At 46.9% G+C, this 16,878-nt stretch overlaps 2 protein-coding genes across 4 annotated transcripts in view; one reads left to right on the top strand and one right to left on the bottom strand.

Moving 5' to 3' along the window:
- Positions 1 to 315: 315 nt before the first annotated feature.
- On the bottom strand, positions 316 to 5,049 carry LOC121669115. Its single transcript, XM_042037607.1, has 3 exons — positions 5,013 to 5,049; positions 1,098 to 1,507; positions 316 to 747 (listed from the first exon to the last, which is right to left on the bottom strand). Exons 1-3 carry the CDS (start codon positions 5,047 to 5,049, stop codon positions 484 to 486), a joined length of 711 nt encoding a protein of 236 aa, XP_041893541.1. The 3' UTR covers positions 316 to 483.
- A 221-nt stretch (positions 5,050 to 5,270) lies between these two features.
- Positions 5,271 to 16,878, top strand: part of CLUAP1 (clusterin associated protein 1) — a 58,099-nt gene continuing 46,491 nt past the window's right edge. For 2 of the 3 annotated variants that reach the window (XM_042037725.1, XM_042037724.1), the window contains exons 1-5: positions 5,271 to 5,344; positions 5,822 to 5,933; positions 7,128 to 7,212; positions 11,196 to 11,375; positions 12,459 to 12,554. In XM_042037725.1, coding sequence (XP_041893659.1) covers positions 5,323 to 5,344; positions 5,822 to 5,933; positions 7,128 to 7,212; positions 11,196 to 11,375; positions 12,459 to 12,554 — 495 coding nt within the window. In that variant the 5' untranslated portion in view covers positions 5,271 to 5,322. The remainder of the gene's footprint in view (positions 5,345 to 5,821; positions 5,934 to 7,127; positions 7,213 to 11,195; positions 11,376 to 12,458; positions 12,555 to 16,878) is intronic. The other variant, XM_042037726.1, reaches the window with a different exon arrangement.

Raw genomic sequence — 16,878 nt, 5'->3', positions numbered from 1 at the left:
GAGCACCCCAGAGATGCTCCTGACACTTCCCTGGGGCTGCCCAGGGGCCTGCAAGTGCCTTCTGGGGCCACCCAGACACCTCCCTGGGCCTTTGGGGCTCCCTGGCACAGTGCAGACAGGGGCCGAAGAAAAGCTTCTTTGGAAGACGCAGGCAAGAGAATATTGCCCACGGTCTGAATTCCAGCTGCCCTCAATAATCTTTAAATCCTGCTGTGACTTTCAGGCTCTACTTTACTGCTGGTCTGCAGCACATGTGCTAAACCATCAATGGGACTCCCCCTGATGCATATGGAACAGTAAAATAACACAGCAATGTACAGAAAACATGAAATTTATTGAACATTAATACTCTTAAAAGTTTCTACGCTGCTACAAACTCGAACTGTGTGGTTAAGAAGATTCCAGGGAAACCTATCTCCTAATAACAAAGGGGTTCCTAACACCTATGGGCGGGAATGTCCCAGTGCCCGGGCTCAGCACTGGTCACACATTCCCTGCCATGTCCACCAAGCCCAGAGATGAGCTGGGGCTGGGGAGTCGGAGGAGAGGCGAGAGGTGGAGTCTGCTCTTCTGAGTGCCGGCGTTCCTTCGCCTCCTCCCTCTGGGCACTGGCCTCTGCCGGGAGCTCTGGAGCAGAGACATCTTCATCAGGGCCTGGTTCTCCAGCAGCAGCTGCAGCAGCTCCTCGGAGCAGCCGTGGCCCTGGCAGCACGGCCGTGCAGAGGCCCCGGCGCTCTGGCTCTTGGCCTGCAACACCCAGCACAGGGAGCCCGATGGAGGGGCGGAGGGGCGGAGGGGCTGAGCCCTCGGGCGCTGCCCTTGGCCTCTCCTGCACAGAGAGCCTGGGCCCGGCCGGGCTGCCCCGGGCAGAGGCTGCAGCAAGAGCAGCTCCGGGCTCAGCCGGGCCCGTTCCTGCCCAGCGCCGGGCTCAGCCCCCGCTCCGCCAAAGCCTTGGCCGAAGGGCTGCCCCAGAGGCACCCGCGGGGCCTGCCCAGCTCTGCTCCCCCACGGGGGCCCTCGGCCCTCGCCCCACAGCCTCCTGGCCCAAGGCCGTGGCGGCCCCGGCACCGGCCCACCTGCCTCAGCCCCTCCCTCACCTCTCCCCAGCGTCTCCTGAGCCCTCTGACAAGGACCCAGCCCACGTAAAAGCCCCTGAGAATCAGGGCCACGGCTGCGCAGATCCACGGCAGCGCCTCCAGGACCAGCATGGCGTCCCTCCCTGGTGCCGCGGCCTCCTGCTCCTCCAGGGCCTGGGGAAGCGCATCCCAGCTCCCTGTGTCCCCAGCAGCGTGGCTGGAAGGGTCCAGCGGCTGCACCAAGAGCGGCAGCAGCCGCAAGAGCCCCTGGCTGAGCATGGTGCTGCTGACGGACGAGCTGCCCCCGCCGAACAGGCTCTGGACGTCCTTCCCAGCCGACTTCTGCCTGGGCTCTGGGCACGGCGATGGGCTGGGGACACTTACCAACCACCACGCTGTCCCCAAAGGCTGCGATGTCACAAGGCTGTTGCCTGGGACAGGAGAAATGGGTGTGAATGTCGTCACAGAGGACTCGGTCTGGAGGAATGGCTGGGGGCAGACTCAAGCACAGTCTGAACTTCTGAACTTTAGGGGAAAATGCCCAGGCTTCATGGACTTGTGAAGATGAACTTTTCTGCCCAGGCTGGGCTTCAAGCTCATTTCAGTGGTCTTACAATGCATGACAAGGCAGGGCTATGTGTTCAAGGGGCAATATGGGGTAGGTGGTTGGGGAAGGCTGCACCTTCCTAGGACATCAACACTGGGGAAAGGAGGAGGGCAACATGCAGTCAGGAGTTCAGGAGAAAAGGAGGCTGCCTCCTCCAAAAACCTGAGAGAGACCCCACCGGGGTACGGCCTGGCGCACTCTGTCCCTTCTCCTGAATACGGGTGACTCTTGCAGGACTCCTCTGTCCCCTGTGCAGACTTTGCTGGCCTTTCACAGCAGCATGTTCAGCACAGGGCTCTCCAGTGCAGGGCCAAGAGCTGGACTTGGAAGATCCTTGGGGGTCCCTTTCAACTCCACACATTCTGTGATTCTGTGACTCCACGTCCCCTTATCCTGTCCCTGTTCCCTGGGAGCAGAGCCTGGCCCCCACCTGGCTGCACCCTCCTGTCATGAAGCTGCCGAGAGTGAGAAGTTCCCCCTGAGCCTCCTCCAGGATGGGCCCCCAGGCTCCCTCAGCCTCTCTGCACAGGACATGAGCTCCAGCCCCTTCCCCAGCTCTGTTCCCTTCCCTGCACACGCTCCAGCCCCTCAATGTCCTTCTGCAACTGAGGCCTCACAACTGCACACAGCACTCGAGCTGTGGCCTCCCCAGTGCCCAGCACAGGGCCACGAGCACTGCCCTGCTCCTGCTGGCCATGCCACTGCTGACACAGGCCAGGGGCCATTGGCCTTCTCGCCCACCTGGGCACACCTGGCTCTGCTTCAGCCGCTGTCCACCAGCAGCCCCGGGTGCCCCAGGGTCCTGAGAGCACCTTCTGGGACAACCCAGAACCCTCCCTGTGCCTTTTCGTGCACTCTGGTACAATATGGACAGTAATAGAACAAAAGATAATTTGTAGATGTTATCAATAAAATATTTCTAAAGGTGGGATTCTCAGTTTTCCTATAAAAATGTACCTGTACAGTTTAATTGACTTTTATTCTGAAGAACTTTCAGAGCTCTGAGTCATGGATGATGTACAGGATACAAACTGTCTGCTGGAAGGTTGGCATGAGCAAAGCCATGGCCTGCCCTGGTGCTTACAGACAAAAGGAAATGCAGGATGGAAATGCAGACCTGACCATAGGGATCAGTGAGGATATACAATGAATACTGTAGCAGGGTTAGGAATTTTGTGTCTTGTGTTTATGGTTTCTTCACGACAAAGGGAAAGACACTTGTGAAGATACAGGCTGCTGTTAGTTGACTTTCTAACAGCCATGTTTTCATTTCCCAGCCTTGACTGAGCCTAGTAAATTTTGCTCCTTATCCACAGTGGCTGAAGAGGTGTATTCAGGACCCCCCAGCAGCAATTCCTGCCAGGGAAGTGTGTCAGGCTTTACACGTTTTGCAGTTCGTACACAAACCCACTGTGTGCATTCCGGGGTCCAGATACCCCAGCCTGCAGTTGGAGATTTACCTTCTAGTCTCATTCATGGTTTCCTTTGATTTTTGCTCCACAAAAGCCGGGCTCTTGCCCTCGGAGAGATCCTCGTCGTCCTCTGCAGAGCGCGTGAAGGGTATATGGATGGATGGGATGTGGCCGGTGGGTCCGTGTGTGCTCCGGCCGGGTGCAGAACGGGCCCCGCCGGGCCTCCCCTCACACCCCACACACGGCCGGGGTTCCTCGGAATCCCCCGGCGATGGCTCCCAGCCCTCCATCCTGAGGCACAAACCCCATCCCGGCTTAGCCCGGGGGTGTCCCCAGCGCGGGGGACACAGCCACAACACGGAGCTGCCACCGCTTCGCCCGGGCTGTCGGGGCAGCGTCTCCCGCCCCACAGCACACGGGGGAGGCCGGACCCTGCCGAGGCCGCCGGGGCAGAGCCAGGGCGGGGCGCAGGGAGTGGCCGGCAGGGGCAGGGCAGTGCTCGTGGCCCTGTGCTGGGCACTGGGGAGGCCACAGCTCGAGTGCTGTGTGCAGTTGTGGGGCCTCAGTTGTAGAAGGACATTGAGGGGCTGGAGCGGGTGCAGGGAAGGGAAGGGAGCTGGGGAAGGGGCTGGAGCTCATGTCCTGTGCGGAGCGGCTGAGGGAGCCTGGGGGAGCCATCCTGGAGAAGAGGAGGCTGAGGGGGGAACTTCTCACTCTTGGCAGCTTCGTGACAGGAGGGTGCAGCCAGGTGGGTGTGGGGTATGCCCAGCCCCTGCCCTGGAGGGATCTCTGCTGAGATAAGAGATTTTGTAATGGCCCAGCAGGACTCCCTGGAAAGGCAACCACTTCTTTGGTCACGGCGAGAAAACACAGACCCCCAATCCTTTAGGAGACCCTATGCAGATCCTTTGTAACCCATTGGCCTTTACCCATCCCCTGTATCCCTATAAAAGCTAAGCCCTCTGCCCCTGTGAGGGAGAGCTCTCGTCCCTGGCTTTCCCCTTCGCTGGAGGGGACCCACAATAAAGCTCCCTTCGTGCAGAACCAGCCACACGAGCCTCTCGTCTCTCTCTCTGGTCTGGCTTGGCCTGGAGGCTGCCCTGCAGAGCTGAGCTGGAATCACGAGCTGATAATCACTAAAGAGCTGACAGCCTCTGCAAGGACCCTCCTGCCAGCAGCTGAGGGAAGACACCGGGCCTGGGGAAGGCAATTCCTTTCAGGACCATCTCTCCGGACCGGTCACCTCTTCCTGGGTCAGAGCCACTGACCTGACACCAGCTGTAATAGGTGGGGGCTGGGCTCTGCTCCCAGGGAACAAGGGACAGGATAAGAAGACATAGTCTTAAGTGTGCCAGGCGAGGTTTAGGTTGGATACTAGGAAGAATTTCTTCTCATTGTTATGAATGTATTGTGATGTTGGCTTTTCGCATGTTACGTAATTGTTATGAATATATTGTGATATTGGCTTTTTTTTTTACGTTCCTTAATGTTAGAAAAACTTTACCTAGGTTCTGTAATGTAATACATGATATCGAATGTCTATTGTTTATGTAGTCAGATAAGAAAAAATAGGCAGAGAAAGCCTTCACATTCCTGGAGTATCTTATCAGAGAAGAAGACGACCTGAAACCAGAGAGAAGAATTGATGGAGGGAGCAGAGATGGAATGGAGCCAAGAAGGAAGATAAGGCTGATGGGATGATACACAGAAACTCCAAAGAATTTATGAATCATGCATGATTGTGATGAATATGCAATAGGAAATGTACTTTTAAAGACGATCTTTGGATGTAGAGGGTGCCTTTGGATCTCTGCCAAAGCACCGGGCAATAATACCCTTTTTGCTATTGTCTCCTAATTGTCCCTTTTATTAAACTTTCCTTAAAACTTTACTAAGAGTGAACCTCGTTTTCCACACCATAAAGGGTGAAGGGATACCAGAACGGGCTGCCCATGTGCGCGATGGATTCACTGTGGCGGGAGGTGTTTACGGAAAGCTTAGACATGGCATTCAGTGCTCTGCTCTGGTCGCCACGGTGGCGACCGATCACAGGTTGATTCGGAGATCTCAGAGCGCTCTTCCACCTCAAGTTATCCCGTGATTCCGTGATTCCGTGATTCCGTGATTCCCTGTCCAGCCCGCCGCACACTTCGCTTCCCGCAGGGTTTGGCCCCGCCGCGCCGCCGTAGCGCGTTGCCTCAGAGCCGCTCGGCCGCGGGTCCCGGCGATGTCGTTCCGCGACCTCCGCAGTGAGCGCGGCCGGGGCCGGGCGGGGCCGGGCGGGACGCGGCACCCCCGGCTCGGCCTCCCGGGGGGCCCCGCTGCTCCGCTCGGCCGCACACGGAGCTGCCGGCGGGCGGTGCCGCGGGGGATGCAGGGCTGAGCCCGCCGGTCCCTGCCTGGGAGGGGTCCCGGTGGCACAGCCCTGCACAGGCGGGATTCCCCCAGCCCCTAGGGGACACAATTGCACGTTGCGTTTGCAGGGAGAGACTGTGTCAGCGTTGTTTCAGCTTAGTGAATCTCGTTTAAAACGCCTCTTTTCACTTTGGCGTGTTTTCTGTTGAAATGATGTGATTTATGTTAATTATTGAGGTTGAATTTTTTAACAGTGGTTTGCACTGGGTATATCTCATGGTAACTAAGCAGCACTCTATGGGGGATGGCAATCTTGGCAAAGCCCTTATCGGATATATAAGAAGGAATCCCTGCTCTTCCTCATTTTTCAGATTTTACTGAGATGATGAGGGCGCTGGGGTATCCTCGACTCATATCCATGGAGAATTTCCACACCCCAAACTTCATGCTTGTGTCAGAAGTGCTGCTGTGGCTGGTGAAAAGGTTGGTGATGAGGCTAACAAATTTTGGGCTGATGCTGGCATGCGGGGAGTGTGCTTGGAACCGATGGTGTGGTGTGAAATTAGGGAACTCAGTGATACTTACTCTTTGAGCTCTGCTCTTCTAAATACCAGATAGAAATGTGGTAGTTTGCAGGTTTTTAGTTTAATTACACAGAGTGGAGTAGGAAACGCAGTGACTCAGTCCTGGCAGAGGTTGCACCGTGTCTGTGGGCACATTCATTCAAAAGTAGCTTTATCTCTCTCCCATATTCTCCAAATTCCACAACCATCCTGTCCATGACCTTTTATCCAAACAGGGTGATTGATCTACTGTGGGAACTTCACCAAAACCCAGCCAGTTTTTGCCTTGTTGCTACAGTTGTTGGCTCAGCCTGGTATTGTCCTGCATCCACAACCTGTTTAAAACAAGTAAAATGGTTTGGTTCAAATCTACCACTGTCCAGTTGCAGTTTTACACCCACCTAACCCATTGTCAGCCTTTGGTTAAATATTTCTGTGTCTTGAAGTGTTACTTGAATTACACATTATCTTCTCTCTCCCAATTAAGTGTAAAATTAAGAGTTTTTTTTTAAGATCATGAGGTAGAATATTATAATTGAAACCAACATTGACCAGTTTGTCTGATTGCTGGTTTTTTGTCCTGGATTCATAATTAATATCCATTAATTCCCAAGCCATTAGAAATTTGCTGAATACTCTTGCAATTATCATGAAATAGGGATATACTCACAACCACTCAAAATTACTTGGATTAAGTTGCCTAAATAGTCTTGAAGATGCTGCTGTTTACACTGAGGGTCCAAATCACTGAATTTTCCTTTATTCCTCCCTGGTTCCTATAGACTGGCCACTCCTAGAATTTTCTGCATCTCACTCCTGGTTTTTTTAAGCGTTTCACAGATTTCAGGTTTGTTTTTCCGTAAGTTTCCTTTACTTGTGAAAGGAGAATGTTCGAAATGATGTCTGGATAGGAACTTGTGCAGTGTGTCAGGTTTTGTACAACCCCACTGTGTGCATTCCAGGGTCTGGATGCCCCAGGCTGCAGTGGGAGCTGCACATTTATTTTCCACTCTTGTCTGTGCTTGCTTTGTGTTTGATTTTTGCCTCACAGATGGACCAGTCTCTTTTAATATTGCCAGAACCTTGTTCTAATCTCCACCTGTTGTTTGCACAGGTATGAACCTCAGACTGACATTCCTGGGGATGTGGAGACAGAGCAGGACCGGGTTTTCTTCATTAAGGCTGTGGCTCAGTTCATGGTGAGTCTGCCCGGGAGCTGTGCTTGGGCTGAAATCCTGAAAATCTGAAATCCTGGTTCCATGTCAGCTTTAGAACTTTCTCTCTTAACGCCACAGAGTTTCCCTTCAAGAGGTGGCTGAGTTTGTGTTGCATTCTGGTGCTGCATTATCCCTGGAAGTGTCCAGGTTGGATGGGGCTTGGAGCGGCCTGGGATAGTGGAAGGAGTCCCTGCCCATGGCACGGGGTGGGACTGGATGGGATTTAAGGTCCCTTCCCACCCAAACCATTCTGTGATCCTGTGTCTTGTGCTGGTGGAAATTTGAAGAGGCCAGGGCGTGCTGTTACAGACATCTTGGCCTTCTCTCTGCAGAACTGGGATCTAAATAGGATATTGGGATCTAAATAGGATATTGGGATCTAAATACAATATTGGGATCTAAAATAATATTAATTCTTATCTCTCCTTATTTATAAAAGGTAACAGTGGAAGACAGAGCTGTAGATAGGAGATGGTTTTAAACCATTTCAGTTGTTTTAAAAGAGATCCCACCATGGTTATTTCTAAGTTTGGATGCCTGATTCTCTTCTGTGCTTGAATAATCATAACTTCTGATGTTTTCATTATGCTATAGAATCATATATTGGCATATGTTGTATGGGATTTTCCATAGATCAGGGCATGTGTTTTTCTCAGACCAGTTTTTTTATGCATGAGCATATTTGGATTGGGCCATGAAATTTTTTAGTCTTTTGGAATAAAATAACATTGTCCAAAATTCATATGATTTTGAAGCAGTGTGAGCCTTTGATGTTATCACACACTTAGATAACACCCTTCATTATGTGAAAAGAACTTTCTGGGGCTGCAGGTGGATCTGGAAGCAATGGAAGTCTTTATGCTAATACCAAAGATGAATTACAATACTTAAAAACAATTTAAAATGTCATTTTAACCATATTTCCCTTGTCATTTGTGAATAGTGTGCACCATAAATTCTCTTAGTTCTTCATTTTGCCATGTTCAGAGCATGGTACATTCCTGTACATATTAGAATGTACTTTTGAGCCCTGGAGCATCATGAGATGGAGTGAAAAGGTCTGTTTTGTTTGGAAGTGTTTCCCCCCTCCAAGCACAAGTCTGGAAGCAGAAATAATGTCTTGCTTTTCAATAGCTGATTTCATGTCAGAAATCTCAAAGGTTTTGGAGAATTACATAATATGATTCAGAAAATGAAATTAATGGAAATTACTTTAATCATGCTGTACTTAGTCTCAGTTAATATTACAAGTTAATATGGGGATTATTGTAGGTTTTCAGCATTTTCAGGATGAGAAAAGCTTGTAGACATTTCCTTAATAATTCACTGTCCACAATTATGTTCTCCAGGAGTTAATGGCTTAATTTGGGAGATTTGATGGAGACAGAATTGTCTCAGAAGAGAATGTCAGGACAGATCCATCATTAGGAAGTACAACTGGAGCTTTGCTCTGCTTTACTGAACAAGGAGTAAGGAGGTGTTAATTTTCCACACAAATTAGGTACTGCTCTGTGTTCCTGGCAGTTTGAGAATTTACTAAATGTCTCCTTTCCACACCTAAAAGTTCTGAAGTGTCTGCAAGGTTGTCTTAGGTGGACTTTTAATCATTTGCCCCCCTAGAGCTCCCCTAATTGGTGGGGCTCAGTACCTGGCCCCTGCTGGAGCCCACTTGGATCCAAATTTGAAGTAGAGGGCAACAAAAAGCCTCTGATGAGTTCATCTCATAGAAATCCATTCATGAAAACAAACTGAGCAACCTGAGGCCACAAAACCTTTTGTAAGAGTCAGACACCACAGTCAAAATTTGGCTCCATTATAGTAATAAAGCAGATTGTGAAGTTAAGCAAATTTTCTGGCTGTTGCTGCCATTCTTGCTATATATTTATATATTCTTCTGTTGCATTTTAACCATCTGATCTTCAGAATAAATAGCTGTGGCTTTAAATGGTTCTTTAAAACTAGAAATGTTATAAAATATAACAACAAATAAAATAGGCAACTGTCCCAAACATGAAGGGATGAGGTGACTTTCCAAACATGAAGTTGTCTTCTTGACTCCACAGGGCCATTGTGCCAATCTGAAAAATATATGTACTTGTCTGTGTATTTTTTTCTCTTTTTAAGTAGCCTTTGAATGAAAAGCCATTTTTTCCCTCTTACTAGACATTGATTTTACTCTCTTGAGAGTGAATGGAGCTGAAATTGGAACTCGTGTCTTAACAACATCCTTTATAATTTAGTGCATTTGGACAGGGGATGTTTAACAGAGTCCATCAATTTAATGACCACTTCTCCTACAATGTCATACTTGCTGTTTCTACAATTAATTTTTTAGATTGCTTCTACTGCAGAGGAAGGGAGGTGGACATACCTGGCTTTTCACTTTGTGTCTTGGCTCATTTGAGGTCGTTCTGAGAACAACATTTCAAAAGGAATCAGGGTTTTTTTGTACTGTGACTCTGTATTCCCCCAGCTCAGGGTGCAAAACATCAGGAGCCTGTTCTAGGAGTTTGGGCTTCAGTTTTCAGGAATCACAGAATATCCTGAGTTGGAACCTTGAGCTCTGGCAGCCTTGGGGCTGTGCCCATTCCCTGGGGAGCCTGGTCAGTGCCCCAGCACCCCCTGGGGGAAAAACCTTTTCCTGATCTCCAACCTGACCCTCCTCTGACACAGCTCCAGCCATTCCACTTGGGTCGTGTCACTGGAAACAGATACAGAGTCATTTTCCTCTGCTGGATTGAGATTTTGGGATGAGAGAGGCAAAAGGAAAATATTTATTGGAAATTAAAATCTGATTCTTAAGTCACAAAGTTTAATAAAATACATGCAAAGAAACATGGGCCAACATCCATTTGCTTTGTTTCCTTTGAAAAGCTGGAGCCAAATCCACGGTTTGAGGTGGTGGTCCTTTCTCTCTTTAGTTTCACAGGTGGGCAAACCTTGTACCAAATACTGTAATATTTGAGACTCTTCCCCCAGCTTGAAGATCCTGCCCTGTCAGAGCCTGAGGGGAATGGGAATTCCTTCCAGGAACACTGTAAAACCAAAGCTGTGTAATACCACCAGTGACTCATGGATAGGCTCTATCTGCCACAGCATTCCCAAAGGAGAAACATTTCAGCAGAAGTTTCATCTTAAAAATACACTGAAAAGAAGATGTTAAGTCACTTTTGGGCTTAATGTGTCATTTTAAAGCTTAATTTTTATATCCATAGCTAGCGATCAATATTTTTTTTTTTTGCTTCCTTGTTTAGTTATGCCACCACGAAGACTCCCTCAAAGTTTAATGTGAAATTTGCGGTTGGCTCCTTGGGGCTATTCATTTATAATATAAACTTACCAGGAATTTCAAGAACAACGTTTGTGTCCTTTCTGTGCAGATAGTCATTTCCCCCCTTTATTATTTTGAAGTACAAAAAGATAATATTAGAATTTTTAATATTTTTTTCCTTACTGCTCTGTCTGTACCTTTCAGAGATGGGAGACAAGGGAATAAAATCACTAATATCATAGCAGGGGAAAATTGAGAGACACAATGAAACATTTGGAAGGTGCTGCTGGAAGAGAAGACAGTTAAATTAGGATAACTGATCTTATTCTTGCAACTCATTAAGGGTGAAATTTACCTCTCTGTAGCATCATCGCAAGCCCTGGGCAGCACTTACTTTCCACTTAAACTTAATTTGAATTTAAGTGGTGCACAGGGTTTTTTGCTGATCTTTACTCAGGGAAGAAATAATGATAGTTTGAGGGGTTTTCTGCAAATGTTCTGACATGCAGAAAGTGCACAGCTTTCAGAAAAATTTCTTCTAGAAATACCAGTATTCTGATGAGGCAAACTGGGTGTCCAAATGGAGGAATTATTCTGTACAGCAGAGCATGGTGCCCCCAAAAAGAGCTTTGGAGTGCAGATAACTGAGGATTTTGTTCTTTATGACTGCTGAATTCTTTCTTTCTTGCCCAAGGCTACTAAGGCTCACATCAAGCTCAACACGAAGAAGCTGTACCAGGCAGATGGATACGCTGTGAAGGAGCTGCTCAAGGTCACCTCGGTGCTCTACAGGGCCATGAACACCCAGGGAGGGGAGCGTGCAGACCTCCCAGAGGAGGACAGCAGCAAGTTCAAGTTTGATCTGGGCTCAAAAGTAAGCAAAACTGGCACTCTTGTGTTCACTTAGGAAAAACTCACCTGTTTTCTAGCTGAAATTTAAGTGGAGAATCTTCTGGCAAGGCAGTAGGCCGGGTTTTAAGTCAGACTTTCAGTAGGTGAGGTTCTGTGATTCTGTGATTTGCTTTGATCTCTGAATTCTCAACCACAAACAAGGCAACAGTGGCACAAAATTGGTTCTCTTTCTCTCTCAACAGCATTGAAATGCTGTTGAAATCATAGAAATATTGGAGTAGGCTGGAATAAAGATTATTCTTTACTTACAAAACTTTTGCAACAGGAGGAGCTTGCAAAATACTGACTGAAAGTTGATTTTTCAGCCCATTTGCATTGAAGCAAAGGGAGATCTTCCTGTGACCCTAACAGACATCAAAGCTGTTCAAGCCCTTAAAATAAAAGCCATCTCTAGATATTTTAAAAGCACCTTCTCTAAATATTAAAAAACCCCAATAACCCAGCACTTTACTAAATAAGAGGAATTTCTGTTACTACTTCTGTGGAAGGTGTCCCTGCCCATGGCAGGGGGTGGGACTGGATGGGCTTTAAGGTCTCTTCCCACACAAACCATCCCATGATTCTCTGTTCCTGTGATTCTTGAGAAAATGGCAGACCCACAGGTGATTCTCCTCTGTGTAAGTCTGATGTGTCTCTCTGAAAAAATAACAAAAAACCACGTGGTAAGTGCTCAAAAGTTCAGGGCTTACACTGCAGGCTGGTCACATTCCTCTTGGTATATAAAATCTTTACTTCTGCCTATGTTTCCCTTTGTCCTGGGCAGCACATGAACCAACAACTGGCTGAGTCACAGTTCTGAGGAGATTTGTGGGTTTTTTTCTTGGCTTAAAGTGCTTGGGGTTTCACTCAGAAACCTGTACCTGAAGGGGCCTCACCTGGGCTGTTTCAAAGCCAAGAGAGACGTGTTCACTCTGATTCCAGTGCCCAGCCTCTGGTAGAGTTTTGACCTCCTGTGAAATTTTGACATCAAAATGGGAAATATCCTGGATTTTCTTTGTGATGTTGGGGGTTGTCCTGCTATTCAGTGCTGTTGCTGTGTTCCCAGATTGCTGACTTGAAGGCAGCTAGGCAGCTTGCTTCTGAAATCACCTCCAAAGGAGCAGTCCTGTATGACTTACTTGGCAAAGAGGTGGAACTGAGGGTAAGTACGTGCTGGAGAGCATGGAAAAACTTGTGTTCACTGGGTGCCTCAAAGGAAAAAAGGGAAAAAAGTCTCAGTTCTTATTAATGTCTGCACTTGACATGAATATTCTGTGAGTTTGAAGGAATGGGTCTGACAGTTTGCATTTCCTTCCTTCTCCTATTCATGTCTGGATTGCAGGAAGCCTGAGAGAACAGCTTGGCATTTTCTCTTCAGCAGAAAACTGAAATACTCTCTGTTTGGAAATACACATGCAGGCTGTAGTGGTGGGGATGGATATATTCTAACACATAAATGATGAATGCTGTTAGTTTTCCAAGAGCAAGGCTCATTATTTCTGAGGCAGGAGCTGGAGGCATCCCAGCCTGCAAGGTACATGTTCTTCAGCTTAGCTGGAGAAGTAATGAAGTAAAATCAAAAGCTGTTGTTTGAAGTCAGTGACACACTGCCAGGAAGTCTTGCCATTATTTTCTTCAGTGCCTTTATCTGCAATGCTGGAGGTTCTTCATTTTTTGAAAAGGGACTTTAAAGAATGGAGACCATGCATGATACTGGAAATGTGGAAATGTTCAGATTTGCAGGGTCTGAGCTGTAGGGAGTGCACCCTTAAGAGCTGTAAACTCTAAGCCTCGACAATTAGTGCTCCCAAATCCTTGTTTGATGGAGTACAGGTGTTTCAAAGGGTGGCTGATACACTGGGAAGTTCATCCATGGAACACTGCCTTTACTGCTGCATCCATACATCAGTGTGGTGTGCAGGGTATTCATATTTCAAAAGAGAGGGAGAAGTGATAATCCAGTTTATTTCAACATGCACCAGTGTCACAGAACTATTAATCAGTTGCTTCTCCTCTGGCACTCTGCCTCATTTCTTGGCTTTGAAGGAGTTTTCACACAGCTGCTATGCAATGTGTTAATATTTGCTTTAATGGAGCATTGGACGCTTTTGTTCAGAGTACAGCATCCCTGTAACTCTGCCAAAAGCCCAATATTGATCAATTAAGGCATTTGTAAAAGTACTCAAGCACTGGTTTGGAACTGCCTGTTGTTTAGTCACTTGAAATCAAGGCTTTTAGGACACCAAGTCTAGAACTGGGCCCTGGAAAGGGGCCAGGCACAAGTGGAGTGTGCTGAAAGCATGAGCTGAAAAATGAAGAGAAGAGAAAGTGCTTCAGTGCAGCCACTTCTCCCTGGGGTCATTAAGAGCTCTGGAGTGGGAGCCTATTTAAAGGTGCCATTTCTAAAAGGATTGGATTTCCTAGAGAGAGCTGTTCCTTGTGGCTGAGTGCACAGGGTGGGGCCAGCTCATCCTGTCCAGGTGCACAGGTTGTGTTTTGCAGAAAGGTTTGGCAGACGGAACTTGTTGTCTTTAAGAAATGCTGTCCTGGGAAAGGTGACCTTCTGTGTCATTAGCTCTGAGAGCATCGCCTGAAGGCAGCAGGTGACAATGACAGCACGGGGAGAGCCTCCAGAGAGCCGCAGACGAGGCTTTTGAGCTCTGTTCCTTACGATTTGGGGCTGGTTCCAAGGTTCTGCATTGATTTGTTAAACCTGAAGGACCCATTTGTGGCTCGTGTGTTAAATGTCAAGTTTGGTACATTATAGCAAAGCAAACAGGTTTCAGGTTAAAAGTCAGGAGGTTGCAGAACCAGTTCTCAGTGGAATTTGTAATTTTTAATTATAAGCCCCCAATTCTGCCTTTCACTTGAAGTATGAAATTTGCCCATCACAGGAGAGGCTTAGAGCCAAACGCTGCTGGTTTTTTCCATCACTGTTGGGTCTGGGGTTCTTGTCATGTAGCCAGTGCTGAGGGCAGTAAGGAACTGCCCTTCCTCACCTGCCACATCCTCCCTGGATCCTTCACAGGGGTGCTGAGGTGCTTAGGAGACCTCAGGAATGGCATCCTCTGCCTGCCTTTCCCTCCCATTCCAGGTGGGGAAGAATTGCAGTTCATTCTGGCTTTGAGGTGGGGAGTAGGGCTTTGCTGCTAGACACCAAATTAGTTGCCATTAATCCAAGATTAATTTTATTACTTTTTAATGTGCAGATTCTTGATTTCCATGGGTGATTTTCTTTTGACACTGCCTGGCTAATTAATGCTCACACTAAGGGCACTGCCAGAGGGTTTGTGCTGTTGAAGGGCAGGGGAGCACTGGGGTTCAGTTTTTTATTCCATTGATCTCCTAGAACCTGTTGCATGTGCTAAAATGTATCAACAGCTGTCATAGTGTTTAAAGGAATTTGAAAACATGGGAGTTTTATGGTCCCTGAACCTCTTTTTTCTTTCTTTTTCCAATCCATTCATTTCCAAATATTGAAATAAAAGCTCTTCCTACCTAAGCTTAAACAGATTGATGATAAATGTTATTTCTATCTTACATGAAAATGGCTTCATTTTCCAGGAACTATAAAGGAAATGCCAGCATTTGGCACTAATGGGTTGACTAGATCTGTTTTCATAGTCTGAGCAGCTTTTGGGGAAAGATCATTGGGGAAAAGTGAAGTAAAACTCATTATTTCGTTTGGAAATGTTGACTCTAATTTGCTCCACAACCTTTACCTTCTCTGTTGGAGTCTTTTTGTACATAATTTGTATAGAAACTGTGTAGAAAAGCTTCATACTTTAGATAAATTTCATTGCTCCAAGTCATGAAACACTTTTTTAAATAAATTACTTTCTGAATGAAAACAAATTTCAGCTAGAGAAGAGTTTAGGGGAATGGTTCCGTTAGGTTTATTGGAGATAGAGAGTGCTGTAAATGTATGTGCATATTTTTGGGGAAGACTTGAAGTCTGATTTTCTGGAAATGTGGTTCTGTGCCTTTCTGAAGCCTTTGCAAATATCTTATTCCCTGACTGAATATAAAGTCCTTCTGTATATTTAAACTGCTTCCAAAGGTAATCTGGAATGTTAAAAAAGAATCTTCAATTAACAGCAGAGGAAGAAACAAAACCTACAGAGTGTGCTGAATTCAGACTGTGATGTTGTTAAGTTGTATGGGAGAAAAAAACCCAAAGAAATCCCAAAGCTGTACTGTCAGATGACAATCACAAATATGATGACTGAATTCCATGGAAGCTGTGTTGTTTCTAGCCCAGCTGTGGATTAGCACAGTGCAGGTTACTGGTGTCCTGTGGCAGTGCTGGAGACACAGAATTTCTATTTTAAAACACATTTCAGCCTTACATTTGGAAGCTAATTTGCAGTTTCCAGTCTTGCTGGTCCAAGTCTTGGAGCACAGAAATTGCAGTTGGGATTTGTAGAGTTTAGTGGAGCTGATGAATGAGTTTGGTGCCACACAGTGAGATCCCTAAATGAAAAGCCCAATTCCATGCAAATTCCGTGCATGGAGAAATACATCCTCATCTTTATTGTTTCCTTTCCTGCCAGGGGCACTTTCTCTGCATTTCATTGCTATGTAACTTTAATTTTCAGAATATTTACAGTTAGCTTTGGAAAAGTAACCAGGCATGTTGAGTTCTGTTTTTTTGGGGTTTTTTTTGCATGAGGAAGGTGGAGGTTGATTTGGATTTGAGGTGAGGATGAGAGATTTTGTTTGGATTTCTTTCTGTGTCTTCCTACACAGTACTAAATGAATGGAGGAAACAAGAAGTTGAAAATACCAGTCTGTGATTAAGGCTGTCAAACCCCAAATCAAGAAAAGTAGCAAGAGAATTAATGTCAGCACTCAGGCAAAATGCAGCACTGCTTCCCTATGCATTCCCTTTTCTGGGATCTACACAGCTGCCATTCTGTACATGGAAAAGGATGTTGGAAAAGCCAGTGGTGCTCTGTATCCTAAAAAAGTGGCACAATGGGGGAAATGGCCAGATTAATCTTTGGGGGAAGGGAGGGGTGATGAGCTGGTCCAAATCATTCTTCAGCTCAAAATAAAGCAGTAATGAGACTTTCAAGGTCAGTTGTGCTCATTTGAGGAAGGGATCTCTTGAATTATCCTACAATGGAAATCCAAAAGGAAAAGCTCCTGGCTGTTTTTAACTCCGAGTGCCTCCCACTCTGCTTCTGCCAGAGGTCCTGGGCCACATTAGCAGGAGCCTGTCAGGAAGCTGCTCTGCTGAGCCTTGCTGAATTATTGGACACAGGAAGATAATGAAGCAAAAAAAAATTCCAGAAGAAAACTGCCTCTGTGCTGGTGGCAGGCAGAAAGATTTCTGACCTTCTCAGGGTTGTTTTCATTTTATTTACCCTTAATTAGCTGTAAGCCCTGTAAAACTGGAGAAAAATGAAAATAATCTATTTTTAAAGGCTTTTAGCTTGTGCTGAAGATGGACAATGCAGTGGGTTTGTTTTCTAATGCTCCTC

Source organism: Corvus kubaryi, unplaced genomic scaffold (genome assembly GCF_017639235.1).
Source record: "Corvus kubaryi isolate FWS band 111438036 unplaced genomic scaffold, C.kubaryi_AGA036_p1.0 37387, whole genome shotgun sequence".
Taxonomy (NCBI): domain Eukaryota; kingdom Metazoa; phylum Chordata; class Aves; order Passeriformes; family Corvidae; genus Corvus; species Corvus kubaryi.
This window is presented reverse-complemented; position numbering and strand designations above follow the sequence as displayed.

Excerpts from the sequence above, each read along its gene's own strand:
- LOC121669115 (XM_042037607.1), bottom strand. The coding sequence starts at position 5,049 with ATGGGCAGCCCGTTCTGGTATCCCTTCACCCTTTATG. Across the intron at positions 1,508-5,012 it reads GTATCCCTTCACCCTTTATG|GCAACAGCCTTGTGACATCG; the intron begins GTGTGGAAAACG and ends CTCCTGTCCCAG. Across the intron at positions 748-1,097 it reads TCAGGAGACGCTGGGGAGAG|GCCAAGAGCCAGAGCGCCGG; the intron begins GTGAGGGAGGGG and ends TGGGTGTTGCAG.